At 34.0% G+C, this 15150-nt stretch overlaps 2 protein-coding genes across 2 annotated transcripts; both read left to right on the top strand.

The window, feature by feature from the left end:
- The first annotated feature begins 3715 nt into the window (after nt 1–3715).
- On the top strand, nt 3716–7196 carry LOC101217731 (probable nucleolar protein 5-2). Its single transcript, XM_004139165.3, has 9 exons — nt 3716–3874; nt 4238–4337; nt 4595–4636; nt 4788–4967; nt 5056–5220; nt 5341–5541; nt 5714–6211; nt 6293–6427; nt 6505–7196. The coding sequence occupies exons 2-9, from the start codon at nt 4260–4262 to the stop codon at nt 6838–6840; spliced, it is 1635 nt and encodes a 544-aa protein (XP_004139213.1). The 5' UTR covers nt 3716–3874; nt 4238–4259; the 3' UTR covers nt 6841–7196.
- Nucleotides 7197–8607: 1411 nt separating this feature from the next.
- LOC101217497 (probable serine/threonine-protein kinase At1g54610) lies at nt 8608–14487 on the top strand. Its single transcript, XM_004139163.3, has 8 exons — nt 8608–8933; nt 9160–9567; nt 9947–10231; nt 10327–10644; nt 11057–11284; nt 11468–11568; nt 12433–12550; nt 13633–14487. Exons 2-8 carry the CDS (start codon nt 9226–9228, stop codon nt 13924–13926), a joined length of 1686 nt encoding a protein of 561 aa, XP_004139211.1. The 5' UTR covers nt 8608–8933; nt 9160–9225; the 3' UTR covers nt 13927–14487.
- The last annotated feature ends 663 nt before the right edge of the window (nt 14488–15150 follow it).

Genomic DNA, 15150 nt, shown 5'->3' on the forward strand with positions numbered 1-15150 from the left:
GAAATAGGACTCAAACTATCTATAACTATAATATCCACCTCTTATATTATTTAAAAGTAAGGGTGAAATAGGATTGGGTTGGGAGACATATGCTCAACCCATCCCATATTTTAGGGGTTGGGTTGAGTTGGGTTGCCCGAGTGTATATATAAATATTTAAAAAAAAAATTGTTTATAGTGGTTATAAAAGTTTTAAATTGTTACATATAAATTTCAAACATACATAATTCTAACTTCCATACAACAAATTCAAATTTTATATACCTCTAATTTGTTTTTATTAAAATAATATATATTATATTAATTTGGATTGGGTTGGGTTGAACCAAAATTTTCAACCCTGCAATCCGAGATCCAACCTAACCCGAAAAAATAAAAAAAATTTAATCCAACCCAACTCAACCTTTGTAATATGAGTTGGGTAGTCCGAGTTCAACCCATATTTGTACACTCCTATTTAAAAGTCTTCAATTAGCTACCGTAAACACATTATTTCAAAACTCTCAATTTACTACAAATTTTACTATTTGACATTTATCATCTTTTTATTCTTTGTTACCGTATCCGTTGTTTCTTTATCAAACTAAAATAGTCTGCACATCAAATATTATAATCCAAACTAAAATAACCTACACCTCAAACACAAACTATTTTAATTAAACTATAATGACTCAATAATTTCACATAGTTGAACCTAAAAAACTTAAGTTTTATAAGTTACAATAATCTTTTTGTTTTAGTTCATAAGTAAATATTTGAATTTCTAACTTCTTGGTCAATAAAACCATCGTGGGTTGACCATGTGGTAAACAAAAGATTTGAGTTTGATAATGATATATATTGAGGATGAATAAGTTTAATTCATGTGGTCACTTGACTACAAAAGATTTAATATTCTATGAGTTTTCTTGACACCAAAATGTTGTATGGTTAATGCATTGTCCCATGAGATTCGTCGAAAGGTGTGTTAGTCATTAGTTGCTTGCGACTTTAACTTGTTTGGCAAAATTAAAACTAGATTCCTTTCTTATCCTTGATCAATTCAAGAATTTTACAAGGAATTTCAAGGCTACACCGAAGGAAACATGAGCATTAAGAATAAAAATCTCTACCTATATTGAATTGGCATGCTTGAAGTTCCTATATAAACCATTTAGCACTAAAGAGAAAAGCCACAAGATCTCTAAGGCATAAAGAGTGAACATATCACACACCACTTAGGCTATGGCGGATTTTCGATACGGTTTCTTCGTTCGCCCGGACAACAAGAAGATCGAATCAAATCCTGCAGAATTAAAGAGCAAAGCAGGCCATATCTCCGACCCCAAATCCAAGCCACCTTATCTCGATGCCGGAGGAAGGCAACAACCTATTGCCATTCTTCCCCGAACGAGGTACGTTACACCGATCGAGAAATATACTGAAGAAGTTCATACTAAGAAGTATGAACCAGTGAAGAATTCTGATAAAGGGACTTTGAATTCACACCTTGCTATAAACCAGCGTATAGAATTCAATAAACTCTTAGCCAACGTTCAAAAGGAAGCAAGGCTGCCAAAGTATGAAATGAGATTATTAAGTGAACCAATGACTGATATTGGGAAGGCTATAGAGTGTTTGAAAGAAGTTGTGAATCTTGACTGTAGCAAAAATAATGCTTGTGCAGCATCAGCTCGTCGTAAAGACAGTTGCACAAAAACTATTGACAGCAAAGAAGCAGCACGGCGATACGGAAAGTTCGGGGCACCAGTTCCAGTGTCGAATGCTAATGTAGCAACCATTGACTGCAAAGAGGCTGCTAGGAAGTATAATGGTGCAGCAGTGTGAATCTAAATGAAGGAGGTTGTACTTTGTCGTGGATGTTTGTGATGATGTACTAAGTTTGCAAATATATAGGTACTGTGTGTCAAGTCAAAGGTGACTCCTTGCTTTTGTTTTATGTAAGCGAAAGGTGTGTGATACACTCTTTGTAATTTACATCCTTTTATATATAATAAAGGTTAGAGTATTAAATACAAGTTTGAGACTTTTGACGGTAATATTCATATAGCTTTGTATTGGCTAAGTTCAAGAGTTGGAGACAAGTGGACTCGAACTGCTGACATCTGCCACAAAGTAAACTACCGTCGAAAAGAGGAAAAAAACATAATCTTTGTCTAACGAAATGTCTTAGAAAGAGATCAAATTATTTACTCCATCATACCTAGTATGATAGATCTTTGGAAGAACTATATTTACGATAATATTATTGTCTTTTTTTTACTTGCATCAAACAAAGGCAAGGAGTTTTTCATTTTTTTAGGAAAAAGAATTAAAATATTGTTGCAATGAGGTTGATGAATATTATTTGAAAACAAAATACTTAGTTTGAAGTTAGTTTAGCCTATATCTTAAAATATGTTTAATTACCTATAATAGATTAATTGTTAATGTGAAACCTATAGTTTAATTTTGTAGATTCAATAAGATAAATACTGATGAGCTGATTGCAGCCTAGATGTTGGACCCATGGTTCAGCCATGACTTACAATAAGTAAGCCGTAAGGTACAAAACATGCACGGTCACCTTGTTATCTCAAACATGCTCATCTCTTAGTTGGGTCAATTGAATCCAAACCACTTTTACCCAATGAAACAAGGCCCATAAATTGGGTTGTTGGGTTTATGGGCCTATATTTAACTGAGTCGGTTGGAGAGCTCTCATATTGATATCGTCTTCTTAACCCTTCAACTTTCAATGTGGAGCAAAAGGAAACCCTCTCAAGCTTGAATTTGCTTTGTACTATGGGTGTGGGAGAGGGTTGAATTTGCTTTGTACTATGAGTGTCGGTCATTCTGAACATAGGCAGTGTATCTCATTGATTGATTCTTCAATAAATTTTCTTTATAGAAAAAAAAGGAGTAATGGAATGTGAACAAGTTACATTTAAAATATGTCAAAATATACGATACAGTCATTTTACAAGATTATATCAATATTAAGACAAAAATTATATCAATTCGAGTGTCTTAGTGTAGCTTACTACCATGCATATTTATTTTCTTTCAACTTGCATAGTGATCAAATTGGTTTTCATTTTTCGTATTTCTCTTTCATTCCCTTTTTGGTATCAACATGACTAAACCCTCCATTATGTTGTATTTAGATACACTTATGAAAATTCATGATTTTAATTGATACCCATATGAAAGTTCAACATTTTAATTGACATAACTGTTAATTTAAAATTTAAATTGATAAACCATAAAAAAATTAAGAGTTTAAATTGATATAACCCATCAATTTCACATACATAAATTGACTGTTGTCCTTATTTCTTTTAAGTATATCGATATATTTTTTTCTTATATTTGAGAATGTTCTACTTTAAATAATTTGAAAAGTAATGAATTCACTGAACATGAATATAGTTCAAGCGATCTATATATCCTTTAAACATGGAAGGTTTAACCACTCATAGATTAGAAAATTATATACTTTTATTGAAAACAAATTTAGTGAAAAAAAAAAGAGTTAGAAAGATAGAATCCTTCTGAAATGAGTATAACTCTCGTCAATCAAATTAGACTTAAAACAATTTTGAAATTGTTAAAATAGAAAGTTGTTCTTTTATAATAAAAAAACATGAGCTCACATGTTTCCCACGAGTGGACGTCAATAGCCCTAATATTGTTTTTAAATACCTAAAGTGCCCCCAAAGACAAGCTTCAGTCAGCAAAACCCTCTCAAGTCTCAGCAGCCGCTCTAAAACACCGCTCTATAAATTTGTATATAACGTTTCTCCCAAACCCTCTTGGTACTAAACCCTAGTTCTCGCTCCCTTCTTCTCTGCCTCTCTCTCCCTACTCCCGCCCAACGCAAAACTCTCTTAAGGTAATGCAAATCTCTATCTATTTGTACTTTCATGGCTTCTAACTTTCGAGTTTCGTTAATGGATAAGTTTGACTGGTAGCCATAGCCGTGAAGTTTGGTGGGTGCCTTCTAGAGTGGCCATCGGAGCTGTAGTTTTGTAGTCTCAGAATAGGATGATGATCTCTTTCTTAGGAGGATTTAATGTAACTTAAGGAATTGAATTTAGAAAGGGTGTGTTGTGATTGCGTAAGTGTTACTGGAATTAAATCAGTGTATTCTGTTTTAATGTAGAAGGAACTTTGGGTTTTATCTTTGGTTTGGGTTTTGGGGTTTTAAGAGAATGATTTGGCTAATGTTTAATGGGAATGGTTTTGCATTTCGCAGGTGTTTTGAGGAGGCCGTCAATATGCTTGTGTTGTTCGAGACCTCGGCAGGCTTTGCCCTGTTTAAAGTTTTGGATGAAGGGAAACTCTCTAAAGTTGAGGTATGTGATGTATGAAAGTTATTGTTTGTGGGTTTGTTTTACTTGAAGGTTGATGTGTAAAAATAGCCGTTCTTTTTAGTTTACTGATGGCCTTCAATCTGATGATTGCCTTTTTTTTTTTTTTTTTTTTTTGTAATTAAGCATGAGTTAAGCTAAGAATGCACCGTCCACTTGGTTAAAGATCATAAATTAACGCATACATGCATTGTTTTCGCATGTGTAACTGGATCATAATTTTCAAACTTCTTCACATGTAGGATTTGTCGAAGGATTTTTCCAATGCAGAATCTGCTAGACAGGTAATGTCTTTTTCTCTAATGCCATGTTACAGGTGTTTTTTGACATGGGGTTCTTTAACATGTCAATTTATACACTTTCCTGTTAGTATTTATGCTTGCTTGTTGCACCTTCTTATCTGTTGCTATGATCTAAACAATTTGATAATATCAGATAGTGAAGCTGAAGGCTTTTTCTAAGTTTGAGAACATGTCAGAAGCCTTGGAAGCAACCACATTGTTGATAGACAGCAAACCTAGCAAAGGTTTGCGGAAGTTTTTACGAGCCAACTGTGATGGTGAAACTTTGGGCGTCGCTGATTCTAAACTTGGAAATATAATCAAAGAGAAGCTTGTATGCTGCTTATTTTACAAATAACTTTTTCTGGTTCCTCATGAAAGTTATTTAATCTTATTGAGTGTCATGTACTTTTTCCATGCAGCAAATAGATTGTGTGCACAATAATTCTGTTATGGAGTTGATAAGAGGTTTAAGAAATCAATTGAACGAACTCATAGCTGGCCTAGCTGTTCAAGATTTGGCACCAATGAGCTTGGGATTGTCTCATAGTTTGTCTAGGTATAAACTGAAATTCAGCGCTGACAAGGTTTGTTCTTTCTTCAGATTTATGATTGATGGCTGTTGGCTTTTTATTGATGTTTATTGTTGATATTGTTAATGTACATTTTATAAAAATGCCACAATTCATGTTCGATCTTATTTTCAGGTGGATACCATGATCATACAGGCTATTGGATTGCTTGATGATCTTGACAAGGAATTGAACACTTATGCAATGCGGGTTAGGGAGTGGTATGGTTGGCATTTTCCAGAGCTTGCTAAAATTATTCAGGATAACATACAATATGCGAAGACAGTGAAATTAATGGGCAACCGTGAGAATGCAGCCAAGCTTGATTTCTCTGAAGTATGTGCATAATATAGTCTCAAGTTTGATCTCATCTGTATCTTGTTGCATATCATTGGTTAATGTCTAGTCCACCTATTCTTCAAACTCAAACAAGTTTGATAATCATCTGTATTTTGTGCCTTTTCATTTCCAAATGTTAATTTTGTTTTCAACGTGTATTTCATTATAGATACTGCCAGAGGAGGTTGAGATTGAGCTGAAGGAGGCATCTATGATATCAATGGGAACTGAAGTGAGTGAGCTTGACTTGATAAATATCAAAGAGCTCTGTGACCAGGTCCTTTCCCTTTCTGAATACAGAGCTCAACTGTACGATTATCTAAAAAGTAGAATGAACACCATTGCTCCTAATTTGACCGCACTTGTCGGGGAGCTTGTTGGTGCCCGCCTAATTGCCCATGGTGGAAGTTTACTTAACCTTGCTAAGCAGCCTGGAAGCACAGTGCAAATTCTTGGAGCTGAGAAAGCTTTGTTCAGAGCTTTGAAAACAAAGCATGCAACTCCCAAATATGGTCTTATCTACCATGCATCCCTAATTGGTCAGGCAGCTCCAAAGCTCAAAGGAAAGATTTCTCGGTCTCTTGCTGCTAAAACTGCTTTGGCAATTAGGTGTGATGCCTTGGGCGATGGCCAAGATAACACCATGGGACTTGAAAACCGGGCCAAGGTATGTTTCCTCAGTATCTACTTCACTTGTATCTTTTAAGATATACTGGAGCATATTATCTAAATTATTATGTTTACTCAGCTGGAAGCAAGGTTAAGAAGCCTTGAGGGCAAAGAGTTGGGACATGTTGCTGGTTCGGCTAAAGGCAAACCCAGAATCGAGGCCTATGACAAGGACCGAAAGAAGAGCATTGGTGGCTTGATAACTGCTGCCAAGGTATGATTGCTTTTTCAAAATCTGTAATCTGCCCATTTGTTTGTATGGATGACTGATATCTTTTTTGTTTTATGTAGACATATAATCCTGCAGCCGATTCACTCCTTGGAAAACTTGAGAAGGCTATTGAGGAGGAAGCTGAAGCTCCTGTAACTGGTCAAGAGAAGAAAGAAAAGAAGAAGAAAAAGAAGAGGGTAGAAGAAGAGGAAGATTCAAAACCAGAAGTTGAAAATGTTGGGAAAGATGAGAAGAAGAAAAAGAAGAAACGAACAGAAGAGGTAGAGGAAGTACAAAATGGTAGTGAGGAAAAGGAAAAGAAGAAGAAAAAGAAGAGAAAGCATGATGAAGATGAAGAGGAAGCCGAACAGCCAAGCAAGAAGAAAGAAAAGAAGAAGAAGAAAAGCCAAGAATGAGTTAGGGAAGGAACCATTTTTGTTAGCATAGGCTGTAAAATTTGGTTGTTGGTACTACTATCCCTGCACTTTTCAAGTTTAAGATATAACTCTAATGTAATCTCCAAATTTCTTACACATTCTGATTTTCATGGAGAAAACTTCCTTCTAGTTGAAGAGCTTCTTACATCCAGTCACTCTCTTCCACTAGGGAATATGGTATTTGTGATTGAAATGTTGTTAAGCTATAATGGAGTGTGGTCTCTTGAATTTTTGGTTGATGGCGAAAGTAGGGTTATCTTTTTTCTTTTTTCTTTTTTGGCTTCTACACTATTGAAATATGAACATTTCCCATCTAAGAATATTATTTTCTTTAATTTGTCTCTTCCTTTTTGGGTTGAAAGGGCTTTGAATAGTCTCATCCAGCTAATATTATTTGCTATCTTATTGTATCATTCAGAACTATATATTATTAATATATTAATACTATCATTACTTTGTTGGTGTTAAATTTGTTGTTTATTTTGGATTAGAGGACTAATTCATGATTTCATAATGTTGGGACTTATTACATAATTTAATGTCCATTGGTCGGTCTGGTTTTTGAAATAAATAAATGGCAATGACAAACTTCTATAATTGTGGGATGAGGAATTAAAAATTCTGGAAAAAGAAAAATAAAATAGGAGCTTGAGAAACTTGAGGCAATATTAAATCAAAGTCTGGTAGAATATTGTTTCATATTATTAGGAAAATAAATGAACAATGTTTTGCATTCTTGAATGTATAAACAAAACAAAGCAAAATATATGTATACGTAAATGAATGAAACCCAATATCTATTTGTCTTCAAGTACAAAGTTTGTAAATTGACCTAAAGCATGGTCTTTATTTTTAGTTTTATTGCAACATGAAATATATTTCAAATTAGAAATGTAAGTTTAATTTAACTTTGTATGATTAAATCACATCCACGATGAATAAGTCAAAAAGTATACCGTCCACATTCTACAACATTGTAGTCCTGATTAAGGGTTTTATTTTTATGCTTGCTTTTGTTTTTGTTGGTATAATTGGTTTAAAGGCTTATGCTTAAAGAAAAAAATTACCACATATATGTAGCAATTTTTTTATTATATCATATAAAAATTATGAAATGTAAAAAGTAAGTTTAAATATTATTATAGTCGGTGTATTTTCGTTTTGGTTTATTTTAGTTTTTATACTTTTAAAATATTTATTTTGGTGTTTGTATTTTTTATTTTCCTTTGTTTTGGTTTCTTTATGTTCTCAAAATGAGAATAAATTCATAACTCTGCTTCATTTTATCATTTACTAAAAAAAGACTATCATTTTAGTTCTTAAAAAATAAAGTAGAAATGAGAATGAAGGGATCAAAATAACATTTTAGTTATAAAAAAAATGAAGAAATAAAAATTAACAACTAAAATAACATTTGTTTAAAGTAAAAAGGAACAAAATGTTACGGACAATTATAATATAAGTAGCAATTCTTTTAACCCAAGATCAACAAGAGTCCTCTTCTTTAAACACAAGTTTATAAAATACGTCACCACGTAATTATAATATAAATAACAGGCATGTTAATTAAAAAAAGAAAAAAGAAAAAAGAAAAAAGAAAAAAGTTAGTCTTAAAAATTATAAACATTTTATCAATGTCTCAATCAATACAAAATATTTCTAAACAATTAAGACATCATTATTTCTTATTTCCAAATTATTATTTGAAAGCATGCCCTCAATAAATTTCTAAATTCCAAAAATCTGCCATTATCATAGAAGTCTATACAACACTGAAAACTTTTACCCGGACACTTGCATTTTGTTCATTCACCAACGACCTCGTATATCACCGGAGAGAGAGAGGAAGATGAAGAAGTAGAAGAAGAGGAGGAGGAGGAGGAGGTGAAGAAGAAGAAGAAGAAGAGATACTGAGAGGTGGTTGGCTTCGACTCATTCAGAGCTTGGGGAAGATCTGTTTGTACTGCTCATTCACTTTCGTGAGCTTCTTCTTGCTCTATTTATGTAGCTGCGACTTTCACAAGAAAAAAGATTGAAATACTCCCGACCCAATTCATTACAGCTCGAAAAAGGTCTTTCTCCACCTCTGTCCTAAAAGCTAGTTTAGTATAATTGTCTTTGTGGATTTCGATTTGACTACAGACAGCCTTTTCTCTCTGAAAAGGTTACTGGGTTTTCTTTTTCTTTCTTTTTTTTTTTTTATTTTTTATTTTTCTGGTGGAGTTACTGATATATGTGTTCCTTGACAGATTTTTGCTTGTTTAATTGACTATCAATTGAATTTTTTTGGGTTTGTAGAGATCAACTTTAAAAGGGGTTTCGTTGTTTGCCATGGAGAAGAGAAATGGGGTTTAATTTTGAGATATGGGATGTATAATAAGCCGAGAGGTTGCTTCCAGGAACTTAGCAGATTCTGAGGAGAAGAAGGAGAAGAGTTCTGAATGTGGTGAAGATTTGGAAAGAAAAGAAGCCGATGTGGCTGTTGTTGAGGTTGCTCAGGAGGAAGGGCATGGCCATGGGGGTCAGCCCTTGACAAAAGAGCAGAGAAGAAAGTTGAAATCTAACCCCAGGTTGAGTAATTTGCCAAAGCAATCTCAGGCGGAGCAGGTGGCTGCTGGATGGCCTTCCTGGCTCACAGCAGTCTGTGGGGAGGCACTCAATGGTTGGATTCCGAGGAAGGCTGATACATTTGAGAAGATTGATAAGGTGTGTCGTTTCTCTTTGAGAATCATTTGACTATCAAATTTCTTTTTGGTAAGACTATGGTGTAATATTTGTTTTTCTTTTGTGTTCGGTAAATTGATGCTCTGTCATTTTTTGCTGCTATAACTCTCCAGCAACTGCTGTAATAATGATTGGGAGATGATTTTCTAAATCATTCGAGATGGAAAATGAAGGGGCAGAGCAAAAAATTTACTATTACTTCTCTATATATAATCTTTTAATTTTTGAAAATTTAGGGTTAAATTAGAAAGATTTTAATGTATTGATTTATATTATATAGACAAACTAAGGGGAATAGTGGCCCTTCACCTTCCTTCTTCACTTTGCCCCCCAGTAATCATTTACATATTTTTATGGACAGATTGGACAAGGAACATACAGTAATGTGTACAAAGCAAAAGATATACTAACTGGTAAAGTTGTTGCATTGAAGAAGGTTCGTTTTGATAATGTAGAGCCAGAAAGTGTAAGGTTTATGGCCAGAGAGATTCTCATTTTGCGACGCCTAGATCATCCTAATGTTGTAAAATTAGAGGGTTTGGTTACATCAAGGATGTCATGTAGTTTGTACCTTGTGTTTGAGTACATGGAGCATGATTTAGCTGGACTTGCTGCAAATCCATCCATCAAATTTACAGAGGCTCAGGTTAGTTCATGTTTACATATAATTTTTAATAGTGATCTAGACTGCAATCTTTCTTTATTTGAGAGTGTTTAACATTGTAGGTTTTAACATTGTAGGTTAAGTGTTTCATGCAACAACTTCTATCAGGACTCGAGCATTGTCATAGCCACAGGGTGCTTCATCGCGATATTAAGGGTTCAAATCTTCTTATTGATGGTGAAGGGTTGCTTAAGATTGCTGACTTTGGACTAGCTACGTTCTTTGATCCAAAACAGAAGCACCCATTGACTAATCGTGTTGTAACCTTATGGTATCGATCCCCCGAGCTTCTACTCGGTGCGACTCACTATGGTGTAGGCATTGACCTTTGGAGTGCAGGTTGTATTTTAGCAGAATTATTATCTGGAAGGGCCATAATGCCTGGCCGTACAGAGGTAATTATCGGTTCCCCACGCTATACTATATTCATTTTTTCTAGGTTGCCTTTCAGCTAGATCTAGCTGGCTTTATTATATTTTAATAAATGTGTCATTGGCATGCCTGTATGCTAGATTTAACAAAAAAGTGTGCTGCTTGTCCGTGTCTGTGTCTGTGTTGTATTTGTTTTCGTGCTTCTTAGGGTGATAGTATACTACCCTGGCATGAATCAGATACTTTATTCTTTCATTTTCTTAATGAAAGTTGGTTTCCACATTTTATTTTTCTTAAAAGAAAAATTACATGAATTGTCAAAACATTTCCAAGTGTATAGGTATTTACTTATTGATTGTCTTACAGAACTGATATTCTCTTCTATTTAGATCTTTGTGTACATTTGTGCATCTGATTTTTTTTACTGCTCCCTAGGTTGAGCAACTACATAAGATATTCAAGCTGTGTGGCTCAGCTTCAGATGAATATTTAAAGAGAGCAAAGTTGCCAAATGCAGCCTTATTTAGACCCCGAGAACCATATAAGAGATGTATAAAAGAGACATTTAAGGATTTCCCACCATCGTCATTTCCCCTTATAGAAACACTTCTTGCAATTGATCCAGCTGAGAGAATGACAGCTACAGATGCATTAAAGAGCGAGGTGAAGCTTCTTCTATTTGGTTTTATGGATGATATCATATTTGCACGATAACATAGCATCTTCCTTCAAATTTCATTTCTTTTTGAACTTGGTCACTAGACTTGCTCTTCAAACTTTGTTGCAGGTTTTTATTATGGTAGCATATTCTAAGTATTGATGCCGTTATTTCATATTCTTTTGCAGTTTTTCACTACAGAACCTTATGCTTGTGAACCTTCTAGCCTCCCCAAATATCCACCTAGTAAGGAGATGGATGCCAAACGACGAGATGATGAAGCACGAAGGTATGAATTTGAATACTTATACATCTATCTTTCTCATATTTCTGGTTGTTTGTGTTAGTTCATTTAGACTTGATTCTTGGTGCTTGGGTCATTGGGTGTTAGAATCATGTGATATAATTATGTTTAAAAGAACAGGTTACTGGACTTTCATAGAAGTAACAACTAAGTCTCTAAATTTTAGTTTGTAATGATTTAGTTCTTGTACTTTTAGTTTCATAACAAATTTATCCCTAATCTTTAATATGTACAATTTAGTTTCTAACAAATAATATAATTAGGATTTAATGATCATATGTAAATCAATAAACTAATTAGAGATCAAATGTGTTTATAAACAATAAAGATGAAGTCGTTTTATAATAAATAAAAAAACAAGTAATTTTGATGAAAATTTTCACTGTCATGATTAAATTATAACGAATTTGAAAAATATGGGACTAAATTGTTACATGCGAAAGCTTAGGAACAATCATTATGTGTTAGTACATAACATAACTAAATTGTTGTGCATGAAAGTTCAAGGACTGGAAGTATTGTTTAACCTTTGTTTATTTAGAGACATTTTCTTTTGGGAAAAATTTTTTTTACAATCTAAAATAAACTGATTTTCCATGAAGAAATATGAACGATGACTTGTAAAAATCACAAACAAAACACAGTAAAATAAGAACATTATGGTAAAGGTAAGGCACTTCTCCCGTTTTTTGGATGGTAAATCTTCTTATAAATGGGAGCAATAGCAAATGCTAAGGGAGCATTGCAACATACTACCTGTCCTAAATATAGGGTATTAAGAGTATGGGTCGGCTTATATGTGCATATATTTGTATGTTTTCTTATGCGTCACTTCATATGGATGTACAGACAAAGAGCAGCAAGCAAATTGCAGAATGATCGTGTGAAGAAGACACGCGCCCGTAACCGTGCTGGTAGGGCCATACCTATTCAAGGAGCCAACGCAGAACTTCAAGCAAATATTGATGTACGTATATTTATATCTATTCTATTTTACATTTATGATGTATGTTTGACATTTCTGAAGGTTATGGGAGATAGGGGATGGGATAGTAATGTGAAACTCTTGACGAAAAGAATAGAAATTTCAAGGAATTTAATAGTCTATTAGACTTCATTGAAACTTCTTAGTATTTCCTTTCTCAGCATTTTCATTCATGAGGGTTGTCCCAAAAATGTGCCTTTGGTATCAAGAGATTGAGATATTTTTGGAAGTGCCTTAAAACCTTTAATTTGAGCTTCTAAGTAGGAAGCATAGTAAATGCTGATGTTGAAACAGTCTTTTTGTCGAATAGTGGGACATGGTGCTTAATAACATATATATTAAAACACTATTCACTAATGTCGTTGATGCTAATTGAAGTTTTAAGATTTTGAAAAAAACAAAGAAAACATTCTTGTTTTTAGAACTCAAAGACACAGATGTACAACCTATAGAACAGATCCTGAATGTCGTCAGAAAACAATTTTGTTATTTGTCTGCTGTTTCCAAAAAAATCCGTCCTAGTCTTTTGTACAGATGGAGCATATGTATCTATGGTGGCATATAGAAGGAAAGAAATGAGAGAACCTTTGAAGATAAGGTTTTCACATTTTGATTTGTTTTGTAATCATGTACAAAACACGGTGTGTTGGTGGATATCTTCACAATTAATTCTTGTTCATCTTTTGGTACTTGAGGTATGATAGTGGAGCAGGCTCTTCAATTTCTCAACCTATATCCTAAATTTATTTTTTATGTCACATTCTATTTTCGAACTAAAAGAAAATAAAGGACAAGGATAAGGATGCTAAATGCTTTTAGCGTGATTGGAGTTCTAGTTTTACTACCCATCTGACCTGGTTGTAATCTTTACTTCCTCTATGGCTTAAGGCCAGTTTGAAATTACTTTCTAAATGTTTAAAAATATACTTTCTTCACTTGAACACTTTTTTTTAAGCGGTCAAGAAGTCATTCAAGTCAGGTCTTTACATGTTGATAAATGTTTATTGAAATTTTGGATAAGATTGTTTTATCTGACTTCTGAAATGCACGTTCTTCTGAAACAGAGACGGCGTCTAATTACTCATGCAAATGCAAAGAGCAAGAGCGAAAAGTTCCCCCCTCCACATCAGGATGGGGCACTCGGATTCACATTAGGATATTCACGTCATATTGATCCAGCTGTTGTTCCTTCTGATGTTCCTTTTAGCTCCACATCGTTTGGCTATCCAAACGAACTAGACCAAGCCTGGTCGGGTCCATTGGTTCAATCTTCTGACATCGGTGCTCAAAGGCAGAAACATTTGGGAGGTGATGCAAGAGAACAGCAATCTTCAGTTAAAGGAAAAAAGGCAGCATGAACATACGTCACGTAAGTTCATGAATCGTGCAGCAGAACCGGTCGACTGCATATATACTTAAAAGCTCCACAGATCCCGAGTACATAGATCATGCCTGGTCTGTGTCTTGCATCAGGAACATACCTTTGATCAGAAACGGGGCATCCCAATGCCTCCTTTTCTTCCATAGACCCCCCGCCGTTTCTTTCCTCCATCAGAAACTGCAAGATCTTCCCATTCGCTCATTCGTTGTTCGTTTGCAGAGTGTTTTTGCACGAAAGTACATAAATAATATAAAAAAAATGCTTCTTGACGATGGTGCTGCCATTCTTTGCCCAAATATAAGGTAGATCATTGCATAAGGTGCCCAAAACCAACCATCTTTGTGTAAAGAGCTCTCTCTGATACTACCACTTTTGTTAGATAATGTTTCAACCGACCACTTTCTTGAGAAATTTATAAAATACTCTTTCTGAATAAAGAAAATTTAAGAAAGTGATCTTATTACAACTTTTGAGAACCTTGTATGCTATTCAATTAATCTTTTCATTGTTATTGTTCATGTTGTGCAGTGAATGATAATCTGTACTAGAGTACCAATACATTTAGCTCCTGCTTCTCCAAAATTTCAGGGTTCAACATTAATGATTGATAGTACAAGGAGATGTTGGCAGAAATATATATAAACCGTCTATATATAATACGTGTATAACACAAACATAAGGGTCGTGTAAGAAGCTAATAGGTAGTAGTTGCTTTCTATTAATCGATATTGAGTGGTTTTTTATCTTCTAGTCCTCATCTACTTTTCTCGACTACGTTATGATTTTTTCTTTACTACTATTATTTTTACGATTTTGATGGAATAATTTTATTAGTTGCTTTTGATTGAATGGATTGAAAATGGTTCTCCCTATGAGTCAATGGTCTAAATTGAGAAGGAGTCTCACGCTTGGGACACAAGTATGATATAATAATTATTTGACTTTGGATTAGTAAAAGTATATTTCCTAAACACATTCCAAAATGTAAGTGATATATTATATACTGGATTGCTAAACTTTGTACAATGCTTTTTAATTTTACATTTTTGTTTTTGCAATTGTTGTTGCATCATGTGTTTGATAACTTTAATTTTAGTACAAAAAAAAGAATTATATATATTTTACTTATATTTCAAAGAAATTCGTCTTAGTAACAAATTAGAATTCAAAGTTTTAAACTTTAGAATTCAATCTTTATGAT

Source organism: Cucumis sativus, chromosome 2, assembly GCF_000004075.3.
Source record: "Cucumis sativus cultivar 9930 chromosome 2, Cucumber_9930_V3, whole genome shotgun sequence".
NCBI lineage: Eukaryota > Viridiplantae > Streptophyta > Magnoliopsida > Cucurbitales > Cucurbitaceae > Cucumis > Cucumis sativus.